This window comes from Lepidochelys kempii, chromosome 4, assembly GCF_965140265.1.
Source record: "Lepidochelys kempii isolate rLepKem1 chromosome 4, rLepKem1.hap2, whole genome shotgun sequence".
NCBI classification, from domain to species: Eukaryota; Metazoa; Chordata; order Testudines; family Cheloniidae; genus Lepidochelys; species Lepidochelys kempii.
This window is the reverse complement of record NC_133259.1, coordinates 140,923,601-140,944,489: the sequence shown is the minus strand read 5'-3', so window position 1 is coordinate 140,944,489 and position 20,889 is coordinate 140,923,601. Positions and strand designations below refer to the sequence as shown.

Genomic DNA, 20,889 nt, shown 5'->3' with positions numbered 1-20,889 from the left:
GGAGGGCCGGAGAGCCCCGAGCCCGCCATCTTTGCTAGGGGCGGGGAGGGCCGGAGAGCCCCGAGCCCGCCATCTTTGCTAGGGGCGGGGAGGGCCCGCGGGCCCCGAGCCCGCCATCTTTGCTAGGGGCGGGGAGGGCCCGCGGGCCCCGAGCCCGCCATCTTTGCTAGGGGCGGGGAGGGCCGGGGAGCCCCGAGCCCGCCATCTTTGCTAGGGGCGGGGAGGGCCGGAGAGCCCCGAGGCCGCCATCTTTGCTAGGGGCGGGGAGGGCCGGAGAGCCCCGAGCCCGCCATCTTTGCTAGGGGCGGGGAGGGCCCGCGGGCCCCGAGCCCGCCATCTTTGCTAGGGGCGGGGAGGGCCGGAGAGCCCCGAGCCCGCCATCTTTGCTAGGGGCGGGGAGGGCCGGAGAGCCCCGAGCCCGCCATCTTTGCTAGGGGCGGGGAGGGCCGGAGAGCCCCGAGCCCGCCATCTTTGCTAGGGGCGGGGAGGGCCCGCGGGCCCCGAGCCCGCCATCTTTGCTGAGGGCGGCGCGGCGCGTTGCCAGGGCTCCGGGCAGGGACACGGGGAGCGGCCAGGCGGGGTCAGCCCTGGCGTGACCCGCCCCGGCCCGGCGCCTGGCAAACCGGGGCCTGGCCCGTGGGGCCCAGTGGCCTCCTGTCCCCCGCCCGGGAACGGCCTCTGATCCCCTGAGCGGGGGCCTGCTGAACCCGGGGCTGGGAGTTCAATCCTTGCGGGCCCAGCCAGGGAGCGGGGCAGAAACTGGGGTCTGGCCCTGCTTTGAGCAGGGGGTCGGGTCCAGCCCTGATACTCTGCGGCCCTCCGTGAACTTACCTCGCTCTGTTGTTAACCCAGTTGTGCTTTCAGCCGCCGCGGCGTCCCCAGGCAAGGAGTTCCCCGGGTCGACTGCGCGCCGAGGGAAGGAACCCTTCCTCCGGCTTGTTTGAAACCCGCTGCCCATTCATTGCATTGGGTGGCCCCTGGTTCTTGGGTTACGAGAAGGGGTAAATAACTCGTCCTTCTTTCCTTTCTCCGCCCCCGTCAGGATTTTATAGGCCTCCCTCATATCTCCCCTGCGTCGTCTCTCTTCCCGTCGTTTTCATCTCTCCTCATATAGACGCTGTTTCAGACCCACAATCGCTTGCCCTCTGTGCTTTCTCCCAGTCCAGTACTTTGTTTCACGTGGCATGACACCAAGCAGCACACACTATTCGAGGTGTGGGCAAGCCCAGGGGGAACCCTGCAATAGCACATGGGGTGGGTAGGCCCAGTGCTCACAGGGCACCCTTCAGTCACACACGGGACGGGCAACTGAGGACAATACTGTAACTGCAGGCAGGGAGCTAATGTGAGTTTGCGGTTCCCCAGCACCCAGGCGGGATCCCCAGAGGGCTGGATGTGCTCGGAGGGCTGCTCTGGAGAGGAGGACTGCCTGCCTGCCCGCCCCCTCTCCGGGACTGCCCGGATTAGGAGCTGATTAGAGCTGTTATTAAGCTCATTTCTCTCTGCCTTTAGCAGCGGGCAGCTGCCTGGGGCCGTTGCTGACCCACCATGGACAAGGAGAACAGCCTAGAGAGAAGCCGCAGGAAGGCTTACCTTGAGGTGAGGACTGAGGGGAGCCCTGCGTCTGCGCTGTGTCTTTTTGGGGTGCCAGTGGGAGCAGGGGACTGAGGCCAGTCACTGGGGATTGGAAGCTGGCACAGGGAGTTCTCGCCCTTGAGGGCTGGGTGTTTCTCAGGCCAGGCAAGGGGGTGAATGTCTCCAACACACCACAGTCCTATGGGTGGGATCATTGGCGAGCCCCAGGTACTGAGCTGACTAGGGAGCCAAGAGGGTCCTTCCCCAGGGACAGACGCATCTATGGCTGGACTCCAAATAGCTTGATTTGCTATATAAGCAACTGGAGGGGACCCCAGTCTGGGACAACATGAACAAGGGAGAGTGGATCCCCAGCATCCCGCCCCCCTAACCCTTCATCTGCCCAGGCACCCCCTGAAATTCTCCCCCCAACCCAGCAAGAGGAGACACAAGTCACTTGTACCCAGTCGTCAGCCCCAGCTGGCAATGGCTCTCCGGGCAGAATGCCAGCTACCCGGAGAAGCAGTGTCCTCTGGAGAGAGGGGTGGGCTGGAAGCTAGGCCCTGGCATTGGGATCCCACTGCACACCAATGGGCCTGGCCTGCAGCAGGCCAGCCCCGTGCCCCATGCCTCAGTTTCCCTCTGTAAAGTGGGGACAGTGCTGTTGCCCTGGAGGTGGGAGGTTAGTCAGTTACCCAGGATTAGTTGGTCTGTAAAGAGCTCTGAGAACTGACACACGGGGCACATGGCAGGAGTTAGGGTTCTAATGGAGACAGACACCAATGCCAAGCTCCGCAGGAAAGGCGGTGAGCAAAGCAGCACAGGGCTCAGAGGCACTGAGTCACGACCAAAGCTGCAAGGAGTCCTGGCCCCCAGCCCATGTGCACTATGCCCCTTTGGGGAGCCGTCAGATGGGAACATCTCCCCACAAGTACCAGGAAAGCCAGGAGCAGCACCAGGTTCAGCTACATCCTGCCACAAACCCACCCTTCCTGTGCCTCGACACGGCCAGGGCAGGGCAAGGGAGTGGGCAGCAAGGTCGTGCACCGGTCCATCTCCCCCAGTCCAAGTTGGGACCCAGGCGTCACACAGGTGTGTGCATGCAGGGAGGGGGAGCTCTAGGTGTGGGGAGGAGAGATGGATAATGGGGAAAGCCCAGCGGTTAGCCCCAAGGCTGAGGGACTGACTCCTGGTCCTTGCTGCCCACCTGCCCCAGCCCAGCTGTGGAATCCAGTTCTCTGGTTCCCTAGTTCGGTGTCCCCCACCCCTCTGCATGGGAGCACGCCACCTGTCCTGGCTCCCTTGTTTCTTCTGACCAATAAGAAACTGCCTCCCTCTGCCCCCCTTCCTTGCTTCTCCATTGCTACACCCCCTGCACCCTTCCCTGTGCCCCCTTTGCTGCACCCCTCTATCGCCCTTCCCTGTACCCCCAAAACCCCCTTCACTGCACCCCTCTGTCCCTCCGTCCCCCTTCACTGCACCCCTCAGCCCCTTCTCCTCCCCATTGCTGCACCCCTCCATCTCCCTTCCCTGCACCCCCAAAACCCCTTTCACTGCACCCCTCTGTCCCTTCTCCCATTCCCCATTGCTTTGCTGCAACCCTCTACCCCCCTTCCCTGTGCACCCTTTGCTGCACCCCATTGCGGCACTCTTCCATCCCCCTTCACTGCACCCCATCCTTTTCTCGTTCCCTAGTCCCCCACCCCCTTTCGCTCTCTGCCCCTTCGCCCCTCCTCCACTGCTGCAACCCTCTGCCGCCCATCCCTGCACCTCTCTACCCCCTGCTCCTGCAGCAGGCATGCCTCCATCCTGCCCAGCAGCGCCCTGAACTCAGGGTTACACAGACATGTGGCCATGAGTCACAAAGCACAGAGGTGGCTTCCCTAGGTGACAGGGTGGGTGCATAGCCCTGTCTCTGGGATGGACGCACACTCTGGGCTCAGGCGGGGAGACGTGCAGGCAGAGTGCAGCTGGGTGGCTTGTCCGAGTGGCTGATCTATTGGTCTTGATTTCTGTGGGAATGTGACAGAACTGCAATCGGCAGCCAGGCCTGTTGTGCTGGCTGTAGGCCTGGAGGGGTGCAGCAAAGGGGGTAGGCTGGAGGGGGGAGAGGGGTGCAGGGAAGGGGAGAAAGGAGCAGAGGAGCAAAGGAGTGGGGGGCACCGAACTAGGGAGCCAGAGAATGGGGTTCCTGAGCTGGGCTGGGGCAGGTGGGCAGTGAGGGCCAGGACTCAGTCGCTCAGCCCTGGGGCCAACCGCTGGGCTTTCCCCATTATCCTCTCCTCCCCCACACCTAAAGCCCCTCCCCTGTCATCGTTAAACCCAGGTCCCAGCTGAAGGGCTTCCCCCAGGAGCTTCCTCACAGGGGACAGGTGATGGATTGCGAGCCCCGCAGGGACCAGTGTCATCTCTGTGGCCTCTCTAGCAAAGTGCAGGTCTCTGACCACTTCAGCTTCCTCGCCCCCTTCCCTGCCTGCCTGCCCCTTGCTGACGGGGAGAGGGAGGGAGAGTTCAGTTAGAAATGAGCAGAGTCCAGGCGCTTGCTGCTCCTGGGGAGTTGGGGGAGGCAGGACTGATGAAGCCAAGCCCGTCCAGCGGCTTTTCCTGGTGCAGGGGATGGGTGATCCCGCACATGCACGCCTGCCAGGCCCCCACCCACCACGAGCACCCCCACCGGCTCCTGCACACACATACACCCACGCATGTGTGCACACTCTAAACCTTGCAATGCAGGTACCACCCCCCAGCCTAGCACTGGCCCACGTATCCTTGAACACACCTTCCCATGCGTGCCCCCCCCGCCCACCCTCCAGTGTGCACATGGGCCCGCCCCCCCGACACGTGCACACACCCTGGACAAGGCTCAAGTGACCCCGCACTGCTTTGGAGAACTTCACCAAAGAGCAGAAAGCCAGTCTTTGCAAGAACACGTCAGAAGCCCCAGCAGACCCAAGCCATGGCCCATCCCCGCTCAGGCTCTCCCTCCCTTCATCGCTAGCCCCCTGTGGTCACCCAGGCAGCTGCCCTCCACACCCCAGCACCTACTGAGCCCAGCACTAACTGAAGGGGAGGATCAGCAACACTGAGCCTGGACCCAGCTTCCCCAGGTGGGGAGGTCAGGGAGCGGGGGAGAGTCAGGAAGTCTTTCTTCCAGAACAATGCCCAGATGGGGTTACCAGGCACCCCTGCTCTCTCAGAGAGTAGATCCTGTGTGTGTTCAGGGAGGCCTGGCTGGCTGGGCTAAGTAGGCCAAGCAACTGACCCGGTGGCCCACACTAAATGAGGAGATTGGCAGGGATTAGACCTCAGGATACTCTTGGCTTTCAGTCCACTCCCTTCATGTATAAAGCAGCCACTGAGGGAAGGGGCTGGCAGTGCCTGGGAGACCTTGGAGCTGGTGTCACCCATGATCAGCCCCACTAGAACAGGGAGCAGAAGTATAGAAAGAGAAAAGGAGGACTTGTGACACCTTAGAGACTAACCAATTTATTTGAGCATAAGCTTTTGTGAGCTACAGCTCACTTCATTGGGTGCAGTGAGCTGTAGCTCACGCAAGCTTATGCTCAAATAAATTGGTTAGTCTCTAAGGTGCCACAAGTCCTCCTTTTCTTTTTGCGAATACAGACTAACACGGCTGCTACTCTGAAACCTGTCATTATAGAAAGAGAGACACTCCTGTGCCAGATAAATCTGGGAGCCCTGCTAGCCTGACACTCCCCCCTGCTGCGCTGGAGCAGGCCAGTGGGCACACCTACGGGGCAGGCCTGCCTCCTGGTTGAACCACATCAATCTAGTCGGCAAAGTGCAAAGGTCCCACAACGCAGGCTGTGCAGGGAGGGAGGAGAAAGCCCCAGCTGAGGGCCAGCCCAGCAACCCTGACCCTCCCTGCTAAGTCCTTACCCAGGCCTTGGGTAACTTGTTTCTGGAGGGGTCTGGGGAAGGCTAGGCAGAGAAGGCCCAACCGGTCTCTGCCCCGAAGAGCGCACTGTGGGGCAAGTAGCAGCAGGGCTCCGGCAGTCACTGGCTACAGCAGCTTATCCAAGGGGCCCAGACACAGATTCTGCCCAGCACCTTCTGCAGGGGGCATCATAACTTATGGGGAACATGGGGATCTCTACCAGGCTGCTGCAGAGGGTTCTGCATGGGAAGTCGGGGGGGTTGGCCAGAGGCTCTGCAGGGGGGTGTTGCAGGGAGCTCTGCAGGGGGCATCATGAGGGGCCATCGGGGTAGCTCTGTAGGGGGTTCAGCAGCGGGCTCTCTGGAGGGGGGCTCTGGAGGGAATGTCACAGGAGGCTCAAGGGGGCTGTTGTGGGGGGTTCAGTTGAGGTGTTGCAAGGGGCCCTGGGGGGGTATTATGGCGGCGCTTTGTAGGGAGTGTCATGGGCGTTCAGTCAGGGGTGACATGGGGGCTCATGGGGAGCTCTGTGGGGGTGTCACAGGGGTTCAGTTGGGGTGACATGGGTTCTCTGCAGGGGTGTCATGGGCGGTTCAGTCGGGGTGACATGGGGAGCTCTGTGGGTGTGTCACGGGTTCAGTTGGGGTGACATGGGGGCTCATGGGGGCTCTGCAGGGGTGTCATGGGCGGTTCAGTCAGGGGTGACATGGGGGGCTATGTAGGGTTCACTCAGAGGTGACCCCAGGGAATCATGGGAGACTCATAGGGGTGTGACAGGGCATTCAGTCAAGGGTGACATGGGGGTTCAGTTGGGGTGACATGGGGGCTCATGGGGGGCTATGTAGGGTTCACTCAGAGATGAGCCGGGGGAATCATGGGGGACTCATAGGGGTTTGGCAGGGCTTTCAGTCAAGGGTGACATGGGCGATTCAGTTGGGGGTAACATGGGGAGCTCTGTGGGGGTGTGTCAGGGGTTCAGTTGGGGTGACATGGAGGCTCATGGGGGGCTATGTAGGGTTCACTCAGAGGTGACCTGGGGGAATCATGGGGGACTCATAGGGGTGAGACAAGGCATTCAGTCAAGGGTGACATGGCGGGTTCAGTCGGGGGTGACATGGGGGCTATGTTGGGTTCACTCAGAGGTGACCCTAGGGAATCATGGGGGACTCATGGGGTGTGACAGGGCATTCAGTCAAGGGTGACATGGGGGCTCATGGAGGGCTATGTAGGGTTCACTCAGAGGTGACCCGAGGGAATCATGGGGGACTCATAGGGGTGTGACAGGGCATTCAGTCAAGGGTGACATGGGGGGTTCAGTTGGGGTGACATGGGGGGCTATGTAGGGTTCACTCAGAGGTGACCCGAGGGAATCATGGGGGACTCATGGGGTGTGACAGGGCATTCAGTCAAGGGTGACATGGGGGCTCATGGGGGGCTATGTAGGGTTCACTCAGAGGTGACCCGAGGGAATCATGGGGGACTCATAGGGGTGTGACAGGGCATTCAGTCAAGGGTGACATGGGGGGTTCAGTTGGGGTGACATGGGGGGCTATGTAGGGTTCACTCAGAGGTGACCCGAGGGAATCATGGGGGACTCATGGGGTGTGACAGGGCATTCAGTCAAGGGTGACATGGGGGCTCATGGGGGGCTATGTAGGGTTCACTCAGAGGTGACCCCGGGGAATCATGGGGGACTCATAGGGGTGAGACAGGGCATTCAGTCGGGGGTGACATGGGGGCTATGTAGGGTTCACTCAGAGGTGACCCTGGGGAATCATGGGGGACTCATAGGGGTGTGACAGGGCATTCAGTCAAGGGTGACATGGGGGGTTCAGTCGGGGGTGACACGGGGGCTCATGGGGGGCTATGTAGGGTTCACTCAGAGGTGACCCGGGGGAATCATGGGGGACTCATGGGGTGTGACAGGGCATTCAGTCAAGGGTGACATGGGGGCTCATGGGGGGCTATGTAGGGTTCACTCAGAGGTGACCCTGGGGAATCATGGGGGACTCATAGGGGTCTGACAGGGCATTCAGTCAAGGGTGACATGGGGGGTTCAGTCGGGGGTGACACGGGGGCTCATGGGGGGCTATGTAGGGTTCACTCAGAGGTGACCCCGGGGAATCATGGGGGACTCATGGGGTGTGACAGGGCATTCAGTCAAGGGTGACATGGGGGCTCATGGGGGGCTATGTAGGGTTCACTCAGAGGTGACCCGGGGGAATCATGGGGGACTCATAGGGGTGTGACAGGGTATTCAGTCAAGGGTGACATGGGGGGTTCAGTCGGGGGTGACACGGGGGCTCATGGGGGGCTATGTAGGGTTCACTCAGAGGTGACCCTGGGGAATCATGGGGGACTCATAGGGGTCTGACAGGGCATTCAGTCAAGGGTGACATGGGGGTTCAGCCGGGGGTATCTCGGGGGCTCATGGGAGGGGCAGTGTCTGGCTAGCTGCAGAGGGCGCAGCAGGGAGTTCCACAGGTTGGCGATGGTGGGGCCTGCTCCTGAGCCCTGCCACACAGCCCAGCCCCCTCCGCCGTGGGGCAAACCGGGCGGGGGAGGGGCAGATACGCCCTCCGGGCCCCGCCCACCCCCGTCCTCACGTGGCCGGACACAAGCTTCCCTTATCACGTGACAGAGCGGGCGGGGGGGGCAGAAGCCGGCGGACCCTCGTCACGTGCCAGTTCCTCGCCCGCTGATTGGGTCTTGGCTCCCCGCCCGAGCTGGGGCGGGTCGGCTAGCGGCGGCGGCCGGTGAGTGTCGGGGCCGAGCGGGGCTGGCGCGGCCGCCGCTCTGCGGCCACCAGGGACCCCGGCGCGGGCCCGAGGAGCCTCCGGCCGGCCGCGGAGCTGCCGGTTACCATGGCTACCGCGGGCCGCGCGTGCCCGCTGAAGTGCCCGGGTGGACGCGGAGGCGGGGCCAATTCCGGGCGCGCCACGCCCCCTGCCGGCGCCACGCCCCCCGGCCTCTTGCCCCGCCCCCCAGCCCCCTAGGGCCCAAAGCCGCAGCACGTGGAGGCTGCGGGGGGCTGTGGCCCCCCAGCGGGGAAAGGGGGGCCGGGCGGGCGTTGAGGGGGCTGACAGCAGAGGGCAGGGCGCGGGGGGGATCTGCAGGGCCCCCATTCGTAGCCCTACTCGCCCCTTGTAACCACCCCGGCCCGCTGCCCCCCGGCCCGGCCCGGGCTGTGTGGGAACGTGTCTCCCTGGCTGAGCTGCCCCCCGGCCCGCCCCGGGGCTGTGTGGGAACGTGTCTCCCTGGCTGAGCTGCCCCCCGGCCCGGGCTGTGTGGGAACGTGTCTCCCTGGCTGAGCTGCCCCCCGGCCCGGGCCGGGGCTGTGTGGGAACGTGTCTCCCTGGCTGAGCTGCCCCCCGGCCCGGGCTGTGTGGGAACGTGTCTCCCTGGCTGAGCTGCCCCCCGGCCCGGGCTGTGTGGGAACGTGTCTCCCTGGCTGAGCTGCCCCCCCCCCCCCGCCCTGGGCATCAGCACATGCCGGGGGGCCGTTCTGGTCTGTCTCCACTGCAGCGTGAGCTCAAGTCAGCAGACCCTGGCCCTGAGCGTCCACACTCGTCTGTAAGCCCGGGTGTGGAGCTGTTACGCCCTGAGGTGTGTCGGCATCTACACGGCATTATGCAGGCCTGAGGCCAACCGCCCATACCCCAGAGTTCTTGCACCCTCCCAAACCGTGGCCGCTGGAGCCCTCTGTTCCTGGGGCAGCGTGGGGAAACTTGACTGGCCGCCGAAGCTGCTTTGTCCAGAGGAAAAAGAAAGTCAGGGCTTGGGATTGTGGCTACTTTTGGCACACTGCCAGAGCATGAGTCCAGTGGGGCTGCATCTACACTGCAAAGCAACAGGGCTTGAACCCTGGCTCCAAGGTTGACTGAGGCTCAGGTCCTCCACCCCGGTGGGGTCCCGGGACCCTGGGTTAGCATGATTGGTGTGTAGGCAGAAGGGGGTTAGTCTTGAGGCTGAGTTCAAACCCTGGATTTACACTGCAGTGTAGACACACCCTCAGTTCCTGGGTGCCCGTCCCCTGCACGTGGAGGTTGGGGCCTGGGGCACTGCCCTAAGGTGGCAGCCAAGGTCCGTGTGACTAGGGCTGTCAGGAGATGGTGCTGCAGTCCTTAGGAGGGGTCAGGGTCGGAGTCAACTAAGCTGGCGGCTGCCTCTGCGGACAATGCTGAGGTTGACCCACCAACCCTTGGCTCTTGCAGATGATCGAAGCAGACGGCATTGGCCTGAATGCTGTCTTCATCCTCATCATGTCGCGCATGTCGCAGGCCTCGGGCTCCATCCTGCCGCCGCTGAGCTCGCTGGTGGGGCCCAAGAAGGTGTCTCCCGCCGATGGGCACGGGGAGCGAGAGGAGTCAGCAGACTCAGGTGAGGACAGTAACTCTGTGTGGCTGGGCAGCACCACACCATGACAGGTTCGGGCAGGAGGAGAGCTGGACACCAAAGTCTCCATTGAAAGCAGAGAACATAAACCCCAATCGAGGGCTGTGACAGCAACTCCTTGGCAGCCTGTGGTGGCCTGGGCCGCTCGCTGCAGTGCCAGGGCATGCTTGGCTGCTGCCAGCTCAGGTAGACACCTGGGGCGGGGTGGCTGCTCTTTTTAGTCTCTTGATCCTTTAATTGCATTTGTGCCTCTTTCCTGCAGCTCCTTTTGTTCAGTCTGGGCCATTTAATCCCTGGGCATTACTGGCAGGGGAAGGGCAGCTGCAGAGGCAGCGATGGGGGAGGATAAGAAGCAGTGCAGGCTGAGAGAGTGCAGAGGGGAGGCAGGCAGGGGGCTGGCAGCAGGGAAGAGAACGAGGAGCTGAAGGTGGCAGTGGGTGACCTGCAGCCTTGTGTCACAGCCCCGACAGCAGCGGGAGCAGGGGAGACAGAGCTATGCAGGAGCTTCCCCTTTGTCCCTCTGCATCCCTGGCACTGTGGGTGTTCACCTCTACCCCTGTTCTGTTGAACAGTGCGGGCCCTCCAAGGCACAGTTGGTGTCCCCAGCAGCCAGGCGAGTGACGGATCTAGCTCCTTTCCCCATGGCAGGGGTGTCGGGGGTTCCCCAAAGACAAGTGTGGGAGTGGTGGGTTGAGGATGGGGTAATTACGGGTGGTCCAGGGGCTATAAGGCAGGTGCCTTGTGGTTCTCCATACCCCAGGCCACTGGAGCTGGGGGTGTCCTAGGGAGTGTTGGGGGCACATCTACAGGAGCATGATGGACCGTTGGGGGGCATATCTCTGCTCCCCCTACGTATTGGGCTCTCTCCATTCAGCCCCAGCCTGGCTCTGCTTTCGCCGCTGCGGGAGGTTACGGGGGTTCCCTGGGGCTGCAGCTGCCTCCTCCCATCTCCAGGCTCCGTGTCTTGCAGGCCGCAGCTCCCTGAGCGGCTTTGCCAGGTCCCTGCAGAAGGCGGAGGCCCTGCTGTGGAGCTGCGTGAACCCCAGTGTGCAACGCCTCCTGCAGCCGAGGCACGCCGGCGCCGGGGCCTACGACAGCGACGAGGAGGACTCGCCCGGCGCCCTGGCCTGCTTGGCCCAGGTGGAGCACAGCTTGCTGGGGCTCAGCCGCTGCCTCCGCGTGCAGGAGAACCCCCGCACGGAGACCTTCCAAGGCCACGTCAAGCCGGCGGCCGGTGAGACGGCCCAGGGCGCCTTCTCCTACCACCCCGTCTACCCCAGCGTGGCCAAGCGCTGTGCCGCCTTGCACGCCCTGGTGCAGCACCGCCATCACCTCCGCCTCTCCCGCGAGTACAGCCGCCGCCTGAAAGGGGCCTCGGACTTCGTCCGCCACCTCCTGGCTCTCCTGGCGCTGCAGGACTGGGGAGGGGACCCTGCGGGGAGCAGGCCGCTCAGGGGGCTCTGTGAGGAGCTGCGGACTCACACCGGCCACTGGAGCAGGCTGCAGCACAAGATGCGCAGCGACCCCTGGCTGCGGGGGCTGCTGCTGCAGCGTCACGAGTCGGTGAGGCACATGCAGGGGGTGCTGGGCCTGCTGGCCCTGCACGCCACCCGCCTGGCGGAGCGCTACCTGGAGGGGCTGCTGCACTGCCTGGCACGGGCCAGCCCCGCCGCCGTCTCCCCTGCCCAGGTCTCCGACCTGTTCCAGGGCCTGGAGATCTACAACCAAGTGCTGAGCGACCAGGCCCTGGAGCGGGCCTCCAGCGAGCCGGGGGCTGATCCCGCCACTCCACTCCAGCGCAAAGGGGAGGTGGGGGGTGGCGCTCAGGCCTATCCCATTGGGCGGGTGCTGGGCATGCTGGCAGCCGAGAGAGGCAGGCTGGCCGCCCACAGACTCCACCAGCTCCTCGTGCGGCGGGCACAGGGGGACAGCCTGGAACAGGTGCACTGGGAGCATGCTGTGGTGCCTTGGGCCCTGGACCACAGCAGCAGCGAAACAGATATGGGGTCCCCTGGGCCCCCCACAGTGGAGGGGCTGCCGAGCCTCCCCGAGGAGCTGCAGGCACTGTGCAGGGAGGACAAGGAGCTCCTGGACCTTGTTCTGGGAGTCCTGGTGGCCTCCACTGACACCCTCTGGCACCATGTGCTCAAGAGGCCCAAGCAGGAGAAGCCCCCGGCAGAGGAGGGCCAGGAGCCCCCAGTGGTGCCGGCAGCCAGCCCGGGCCTGGACGAGAGGCTGAGCTCAGCCTCCCTGCCCAGCTGGAAGTCCGTGCGCTGGCTGGATGCTTCCTACTCGGAGGCTGCCGAGGTTCTGTATGCGCAGTACCGCCCACTCTTCTGGGAGGCCACGGCCGCCTCGCTGGCCCATCGCCTGGAGCTGCGGCAGGACCAGGCACAGCCCTTCGGAGGCCTGCCGCAGTGCACAGAAAGGGCAGCAACCACGCTGGCGCAGGACCTGAGCCAGGCGCTGAGTCAGGGTGAGTGCCGGGGGGCGGCGGGGAATGGGACGTGGAGCCGTTCCCCTCTAGGGGACGCTGGCTCCGATCCAGCCCCAGGGTTGGGGCCGGGTTGGGAATGGGGCACAGGGTCTTTCCCCTCCAGGGGGTGCTGGCTCCCATCCAGCCCTGGGGCAAGGGACAGGCTGGATCGGGGGGCAGGTAATAGGACATGGGGTCTTTCCACTCTGTGGGGTGCTGGCTCTGATCTGGCCTCAGGGCAGGGCCTGGCTGGCTCGGGGGAGTGGGCGGGGTTTGGAACACGGTGCGTCTCCCTTCTGGGGGTGCTGGCTCCCATCCAGGTGAATGTTTTGGTGCCCAGATAGCCTTCCCATCAGGGCTGCGGCGTGGCCTATGGTGCAGGAATTGGAGTCTCAGGCCAGGAGTTTGCCCCACCCTGGCAGTATCTGGCTCCGCAGGAGCCAAGGGCTGACTGGCCTGGCCTGATCCCCTCCTCCTTCCCCGGGGCTGTGCCTGCCCTGGTGCTCACCCCTGTGTTTGCTTGCAGCCCGCGTGCCCCCGGAGTGCAAGGCGGCGCTGCAGCACCTCTGCCAGTGGCTGATCTCTCAGGGCGTCTTCCAGAGCTGGGACCGAGGTAAGGCCCAGGGGCTGCTGGCCTGGAGGCCCTGGGGCCGACTGGAGTCCTTTGCGAAGGCCTGGCTGCAGCACTGGGGCTGGAGGGGCTCTGGGAACAGGGGGCCCTGCGTGGGGTATTTTGGGGGCATGCTGGGAGTGGGGAGGCTCTGCAGTGACCACTGGGGGACGGGGCAGGGAGTTTCAGGGCCCCAGTGTGCTCCCCGTTGGGCCCAGTGGCAGCAGCATCTCCCTCCCCCACCGTGGTGCTCTCTTCTCTCCCCAGGGTTCTGCCAGGCCCTGGGTTCCAGCCTCAGCGATAAGTGCGTGCCTGGACCCAGGACAGTGGGCACAGCGCACAGCAGGACAGCCCAGCTGCTCCGGGAGCTCCACCCTCCCCTGGCCTTCGCCCTGAAATGCCTGGAGCCTCCACTCGCTGCAAGGACTGGTGAGTGAGGCCCTGCCCGGACGCCAGGGTTCTCTCGGCTGCAGGGCTGGAGACTCGGAGGCGGAAGAGGGTTCTGTATCAGCCAGAGGAGTTGCTCACCGTGGGGGGTGGCTCCTTCTCACGGAGGGGACACGCCCCAGTGCTCTGCAGAGAAATCAGCTTCTAGGGCCCTGGCACGACCTGTGCCCCCCACCCCCAGGGCCACCCCCGGTGCTGCCCATCCCACCCCTATGTCAGGGGCTGCCCCTGGTGCTGCCTGGCCCCCCTCCCACGACCCTAAGGCTGCCCCTGACACTTCCTGGCCCCCCAACCCCCACACCGGCCCCTCCCAGCCCCAGGCACTGCCCGGCGCCCCCCCCACCCCAGCGCTGCCCCCCCCCCACCTCCTGGGCCACCCCTGGGACTGCCTCCCCCCCCGAATCCCCATCCCCCTGGGCTCTCCCCTGCCCCAGCTCACTCTGCTCCTCGGGGTCTCCTGGCTTTGACCATTAACCCATTGTCCTGCCCTGCAGCGAGCGGCAACCTCGTCTCCCCAAGTCTCCGGCTGGAGCTGCTGACTCGCTGCCTGGCCACAGGGCAGGCCTCCTGCTCCTGGCTCATGGCCAAGGCCTATCAGCACCTTGCGTCCTGGTCCCTCTGCCCGTTCCTGCTCGTCACCCAGGGAGATCTCCAGGCAAGTACAGCTCCTGGGACGCTTCCTCGGGCTGGGACCCTCAGCCAGGGAGATGCTGTCTGGGCCTGGGGCCTCTCCCTCCCACAGCTACAGGGACCCGACCCCCAGCTCCCAAGCTGGAGTCCCTCCCTGTAGAGTGCCAGAGCTCCACGGGTGCAGCTGGCCCGTGGGAAAGGAAGTTGGCAGCGGAGGGGTTGGGGCTGGGATCCCAGGCCGGGGGAGGGCTGCAGCTGGCCCCCAGCCAAGCTCTCTTTGGCCATGGCTAGGCTCAGGGCCTCATGTCTTCCTCTCCTCTGCAGCTGTTAAAGGCAGAGACCACCAGGTTGGCAGAGCTCGTGAGTGGGGCCTTCCCTGAGGGCGGGGACAGCCCCAGGTGGGTGCAGCCAGCCCTGGGCTCCCACCAGGAGTGGCAGCTGAGCCTACAGATCCATTCCACCGCTGCCAGCATCCAGGTAAGGGACCTGCCCTGCCTCGCGCTACCTGGGAGCGCTGCAGCGCCTCACGGTGACTGCGTAGGGTTCGGGTCCCGGGGCTTCAGGGCAGGGGCCCTGCCTCGGGCCAGCCCATTCCTCTCTGAGCCACAGCCCTCCTCTGGCGAGCCCGGGGAGCTGTGCCACAGAGCTGGGCACGGACTGGAAACTCCTGCATGGAGGGTCGGAGCACCTTCCTGTCCCCAGCCCTATTCTCGCGGGGCAGGGCTGGGGGGGCGATGCCAGCTTGGACCCGGGGGAGGGGGCAGGGCGGGGGGGGCGATGCCAGCTGGGACCCGGGGAAGGGGACTGTCTGATCCAGGTGGGCAGGTTGTAGGGGGGAACAGCTGGTGGCAACTCTAGTCAGATGGGTGGTGTGGAGTGTGCAGTGCTGGCTCTGAGCTAGGTAGGCTGGAGGTGGGGCCGGCCCCAGGGTGGTGGCACCGGCTGGAAGCCGGGCTGGGGCCGGCCCCAGGGTGGTGGCACCGGGTGGAAGCTGGCTTTGCTCCATTTCCTGGCACACGTGCCCGGGACCCACTGCGTCATCCTTGCTGCACTAAGCTGGCAGGTGCCTGAGGGTGGGGGTGCGAAGCCAGGCTCTCCCAGGGGTGCCGGCCCAGCTCCCGCTTTGTTCCCCAGAGCTTCTCCCAGGACGTGCTGCAGATGTTCTCCACCGACTGCAAGCGGATTTCGGCAGAGATCTTCGGCCAGACCATGCCGCTGGGCAAGCACTGGAGAGCAGGCCTCCGTGCAGGTACGTCCCCCCGTGTCCTCCATGCCGAGCACCGTCCGCCGACAGACCTGGTGGGCAGAGCAGCTCAGAGCTGGCACGTCAGCCTGAGAGCAGCTTCCTTCTTGCCCAGGCCTATCCCGGACCCTGCCCTGCCACGGCAGCCCGGAGCACCAGCTCTGGGCCCGGGCCCTGCTGGCAGGCCGCTGACCCGGCTATCCCTGGTAACTCTCCCAGGCTGCATGGATCGCTAACCCCCAGCATGCTGGGCTGGCTGCCTGGCATTGCCGGCGCCTGGGGGCTGCAGCTTGAGTCTCTGGGGCAGCACCGTGCCCACAGGGCCCAGGCCAGCCTGCCCCACTGGCCCCGGGGAAAGGCCCCGGGTCCCAGTGAGAACTGGAGGTACCTGCTGCTGGGGGCGCAGTGTGACCACTGCCCTCCCCCATCCCGCCCCTCCCTCTGGTGGTGGAGCGACTCAGTATCCAGTGCCCCCTGGGGGCCGGGCAGGGCATAGCTGGCTTTTTGGCACCCCAGTGGGTCACTGTAGAGTCTTGCCCTTCAGGGGTGTGAGTGTCCCACAAATGGGTCCATCGGCCTCACATCGAGTCCTTCCTCCCTGCTCCCCGGGCTTTGCCCACCTCCTTGCCCAGGCCCTGCTCTCCTCTGGGCTCCAGCCGGGTACCCGGAAGTGAACAAGCAGGGTCTGCCTAGTCAGACCTGCTCCCTCCCTGCTCTGCCTATCAGCAGGCCCTTCCCACAGCTCTGGATCTGCTCCAGGCTCCCCCAGGTGGGAATTTAACTCCCTGCTGCCACCCTCGTGTGGCCCTTCCAGCACTTACCTGGGAGATCTGGGCCCTGGCCCCTGCTGCCAGCTCTCCCTGGGCACCTCCCTCCTCCTGCCTGCCGCCCGCCTTTCTAGAGCCGCCCAGCTGGCCATCTGCATTGGGCCTGCCACGCTCTGGAGTTGCACCCGGGTGCCCTAATGAGCTCCCCGTAACCCTTGCCGTGCCAATGTGGGGCATACACCCCTCACAGCTCCTTCCAGCCATGCAGGAGTAATGCTGCCCCCGCCCCGGCCTCTTTCAGACCTACCCAGCACCCCAAGTGAGTACGCCTTGACTGCTGCCCAGAGTGTCCTGGGCCAGGTCCTGCAGGGCATCCAGATGCTCCCACGTGAGTCCCAGATGCCCACGCTCACCCACGTCATGACAGCCTTCGTGGAAGCCTGGATGGACCACATCCTCACCCAGAAAATCAAGTTTAGGTAGTGGAGCTCACTGGGTGCGGTGGCAGGGGGCTGCAGGTCGGGAGTGAGGGGCACTGCAGGGTTGGGCGGGAGCTCAGGGCTAGGGTGGCAGCGGGCTGCGGGTAGGAAGTGAGGGGCTGTCAGGGTTCCCTCCCCACTCTGAACTCTAGGGTACAGATGTGGGGACCCGCATGAAAGACCCCCGTAAGCTTATTTCTACCAGCTCAGGTTAAAAACTTCCCCAAGGCACAAATCCTTCCTTGTCCTTGGATGGGTATTGCTGCCACCACCAAGTGAGTTAGACAAAGATTCAGGAAAAAGGACCACTTGGAGTTCCTGTTTCCCTAAAATATCCCCCCAAGCCCCTTCACCCCCTTTCCTGGGGAGGCTTGAGAATAATCTGCCAACCAAATAGGTAAACCAGGTGAGCACAGACCAGACCCTTTGGTTTTTAGGACACTAAAAACCAATCAGATTTTTAAAAAACAGAACTTTATAATAAAGAGGAAAAAAATAAAGAAGCACCTCTGCAAAATCAGGATGGAAAAAGTTACAAAAAACTGGGATAAACCTCTCTCTTAGCACAGGGAAAATTCACAAGCTAAAATAAAAGATACTCAAACGCATTTCCTTGCTATTACTTACTATTTCTGTAAGTTTAGATGTATCATTCAGTAGGAGCTGGATTACTTGCTTGGTCTCTCTTTGTCTCCGGAGAGCACGCCCAAAAAAACACAAAACAAAAACCTTCCCCCACTGATTTGAAAGTATCTTCTCCCCTTATTGGTCCTTTTGGTCAGGTGCCAACCAGGTTATCTGAGCTTCTTAACCCTCTACAGGCAAAGGAGGGATTCTATGCTACCCTTAGCGGTATGTTTGTGACAGGGCTGGGGAGAGCCCAGAGCTGGAGTAGCAGGGGGCTGCGGGTCGGGAATGAGGGGCACCAGCAGAGCTCTGGGGGAGCCCAGGGCTAGAGGAGAAGGGGGCTGCAGGTCGGGAGTGAGGGGCACCGGCAGGGCTGCGATCTCTTCCCCCCTCTAATCCTGGGGCTCCCCAGCCTGCAGGGTGCCTTACAGCTGAAGCAGGACTTCGACACGGTGCGGCAGCTGGTGCAGTCGGAGGATTCCGGCCTCTCGCCCGAGATCAAGCAGTCGGTGTTGTCGCTGCGCATCTTCCAGCAGATGGACAATGCCATCGTCTGCCTCTTGCAGCAGCCCAGCAGCAAGGCCTACCTGCCCTCCCACACCTGGGAGTCCTTCCGCAAATGCTGTGAGTGCCGTGGGGCTGGGCTGGAGGGGCAATGGGCTGCACTGCCCCCGGCCAGGTGCATGATGGCGGGTCAGAGGTGGGAGCCCGGGCGAGCAGGGCTGGGCCCTGGGTGGGACGTGCCCAGAGACGCGCTCTGTTGGTGCACGATCAGCGTGCGAGCGTTGAGTACGTGGAGCCCCGCGCCCTGGCACGGGGACAGGACGGACTTGCTCAGCTCTGCACCGGCTGTGGGGGAGCACTGTGGGGGACCGGCTCCACCCTGCACGGCACCCCTGGGCCCGGTGGTGTCAGGGGAGGTTAGCGGGCATCTGTCGAAGGGGAGGTGCTGGTCCGTGGCCCTTTCTCAAGCAGCCTGCTGACAGCCTTCCATCCTGGAGACACTGTGGACTCCTCGGTACTGCCCTCCCAGCAGGGCTGGGCCTGGCTGGGCACAGGGGAGCAGTATCCCCTTGGCTGAGGCTCTCCTGTAGGTGGTGGGGCTGGGTATGGGTGTCTGGGAGGCACCCTGGGGTAGTTCAGCCATGCTGAGGGCTTCTCAGCCATAGAATCATAGAATATCAGGGTTGGAAGGGACCGCAGGAGGTCATCTAGTCCAACCCCCTGCTCAAAGCAGGACCCATCCCCAACTAAATCATCCCAGCCAGGGCTTTGTCAAGCTGGGCCTTAAAAACCTCAAAGGAAGGAGATTCCACCACCTCCCTAGGTAACGCATTCCAGTGTTTCACCACCCTCCTAGTGAAAAAGTTTTTCCTAATATCCAATCTAAACCTCCCCCACTGCAACTTGAGACCATTACTCCTCGTTCTGTCATCTGCTACCACTGAGAACAGTCTAGAGCCATCCTCTTTGGAACCCCCTTTCAGGTAGTTGAAAGCAGCTATCAAATCCCCCCTCATTCTTCTCTTCCGCAGGCTAAACAATCCCAGCTCCCTCAGCCTCTCCTCATAAGTCATGTGTTCCAGTCCCCTAATCATTTTTGTTGCCCTCTGCTGGACTCTTTCCAATTTTTCCACATCCCTCTTGTAGGGGCAGTGAGCTGGGATTCCCCGTGTTACTGGGTTTGGGCTCCTCTGCAGATGGCAAGAGCCTGTCCGAGAGGCCCCTGCCCAGCTCCCCAGGAGATTAGCTCACCCCAGAGCCCCGCGCATCCGCTGGGTGATTCCAGGGTAAACAGCTGTTCGTAGGAGTGGGCAGGAGTCTGCGCGGGGCACCGCCTCCCCCAGTTTGGGGCACCACCTCCCCTGGCTCTGATCAGCCCCAACGGGGCGGGGGGCCAGGGCATGGGTGGGATGGGCTGTGTGGAGGGCCCAGGCGATGACAGCAAGTGAATGGAACACAGTGATGTCAGTGCCGGGCTAACCTCCCCTCTGCCCCCCCACCCCCCGGGGCTAACCTCTCCTAGATCCCCCCCCCCGGGTGACATTTCCTCTCCTTGTCCCAGGCTCACACAACGGCATCCGCACTCAGGACTTCCCCCCGGGCAGCCTGGACAGCCTGGAGAGCCTGGACGTGCAGGCCTTGCGCAACAGCACCACCCTGGAGACCCAGAGCTCCGACCTCCTCAGCCAACTGCAAGGCAGCTGCACCGCAGAACCCTACCTGCCCAGCACCCAGCAGGGGTGGCTCTCCCTGCGGCTGCATGGCACGCGGCGCTGGAAGGTGCCCAGCCTGCCCTGCACCAGGAGCTCTGAGCCCTGAGGGGCTGGGCCCCCCCGGCTGGGGACGTAGCCCGGCCACGTGTTCGTGGATAGAAATAGAGCGGCCAAGCAGCCTCAAAGCTCCATGGCTCCGTGATTCTGTTTTGCCCCCATGGGACGCGCAGCCCCCCGGACCTGGCCAGCCAAGGCATGCCTCGGCAGGGTGGCACATTCCCTTGACCTGCCTCCTGGAGCACACCACAGCCAGTCTCCCCTTGGCACATTGGTGTGGCCTGTGGGACTACAGATCCCAGCATGCAATGGGCCTCTGCGAGGACAGCTGGCCACAGAGCTCCCTGAGCCAAGGCCCTGCAAGCTGCAGGGCTGCAGCTGTGGGCCGTCAGCAGGAGAGGGCTGGGGCTGGCTCCTGTCTGAGCTGCCCCTGGGCCAGGCTCTCTGCTTGCAGCCAGCTCTGCAGGAAGCCCCTGGCTTGGGTGGGGTGGCAGACAGCCTAAGTGTTCTGGGTGGAGTCGCTGCCCAGTGCTTGGTGTCTCTGCAGCCTTTTACCTGCTGCCCCCCACAAACAGTTCTGCCCAGTGACTCTGGCCTGGATGCATGGACCGGGGGTCTCCGACTGACCATCCCAGGCCCCCTGCAGACTGTGCGTCTCAGCCTAAAAACGTTACTGTTAACTGATTATTTGGGAGCCGGCTGCCACGGGAGAGGGCACTGCCCACAGCCGCCACCCGTGAGCCCACAGCTGCCACGGGGCAGGGCACCAGCCGCGAGCCCACAGGTGAGCCCACAGCTGCTACTGGCCAGGGCACTGCCCACCGTGAGACCACAGGTGCCACCCGCGAGCCTACAGCTGCTACGGGCCAGGGCACCGCTTGCTGCGAGACCACAGCACCCAAGAGCCAGCCCCTCAACCAGGCCCCAGGGCCAGTCTCCCCCTTGCTCAGCAAGGGGGGGGGGGGGGGGGGGGGGGGGGGGGGGGGGGGGGGGGGGGGGGGGGGCTCAGCAAGGGGTGAGAGGCAACAGCCATTGCTGGGCTGCCCACACTGCTCTGACTGCACCAGAGAAACAACCCCTCCTCCCTCTGCCAGCTGTGGCTGACGCAGCAGCCTGCTTCCTGGGAGCGGGATGGGGGAGTGGAGGGGAGTTGGACAAGCTGCCTGCTGCCCAGGGCCAGAGCTGGGCTTTTATCAGTGCTCCCAGCCCGCGTGGATGGGCGTGGTGGCTACACCCGCACCTCCAAGGAACCCAGGAACGGCCCAAGAAGGGGCTGGGCGTGATGCCGTCTGGCCTGCTGTTGCCACAGGGTGCAGCATTACCCTGCAGAGCTCCTGGCTGGGTCCATGCAGCTGGGTTGGGCGGTGTGGAGGCAGAAGGGTGGTGGTGTTGGAGGCGGGAAGCCGGGCATAGGAACTGGGCAGGGTGATGCAGGAGGGAATGGCAGGAGCTGAAGAGGCACTTACAAAAGA

At 63.8% G+C, this 20,889-nt stretch overlaps 1 protein-coding gene across 4 annotated transcripts; it reads left to right on the top strand.

Annotated features, from left to right (window-relative positions):
• The first annotated feature begins 566 nt into the window (after positions 1 to 566).
• On the top strand, positions 567 to 19,549 carry CCDC142 (coiled-coil domain containing 142). 4 transcript variants are annotated; one of them, XM_073343136.1, is made up of 12 exons: positions 567 to 1,001; positions 1,513 to 1,599; positions 9,685 to 9,850; positions 10,836 to 12,341; positions 12,868 to 12,954; positions 13,219 to 13,380; positions 13,893 to 14,053; positions 14,353 to 14,505; positions 15,163 to 15,277; positions 16,340 to 16,517; positions 17,557 to 17,768; positions 19,210 to 19,549. In XM_073343136.1, the coding sequence occupies exons 2-12, from the start codon at positions 1,549 to 1,551 to the stop codon at positions 19,464 to 19,466; spliced, it is 3,048 nt and encodes a 1,015-aa protein (XP_073199237.1). In that variant the 5' UTR covers positions 567 to 1,001; positions 1,513 to 1,548; the 3' UTR covers positions 19,467 to 19,549. The 4 variants fall into 4 exon arrangements, with proteins under 4 accessions (XP_073199237.1, XP_073199238.1, XP_073199239.1 ...); XM_073343137.1 differs by lacking the exon at positions 567 to 1,001 and having other exon boundaries at positions 1,393 to 1,599; XM_073343138.1 differs by lacking the exons at positions 567 to 1,001; positions 1,513 to 1,599 and adding an exon at positions 8,185 to 8,226.
• Positions 19,550 to 20,889: the final 1,340 nt, after the last annotated feature.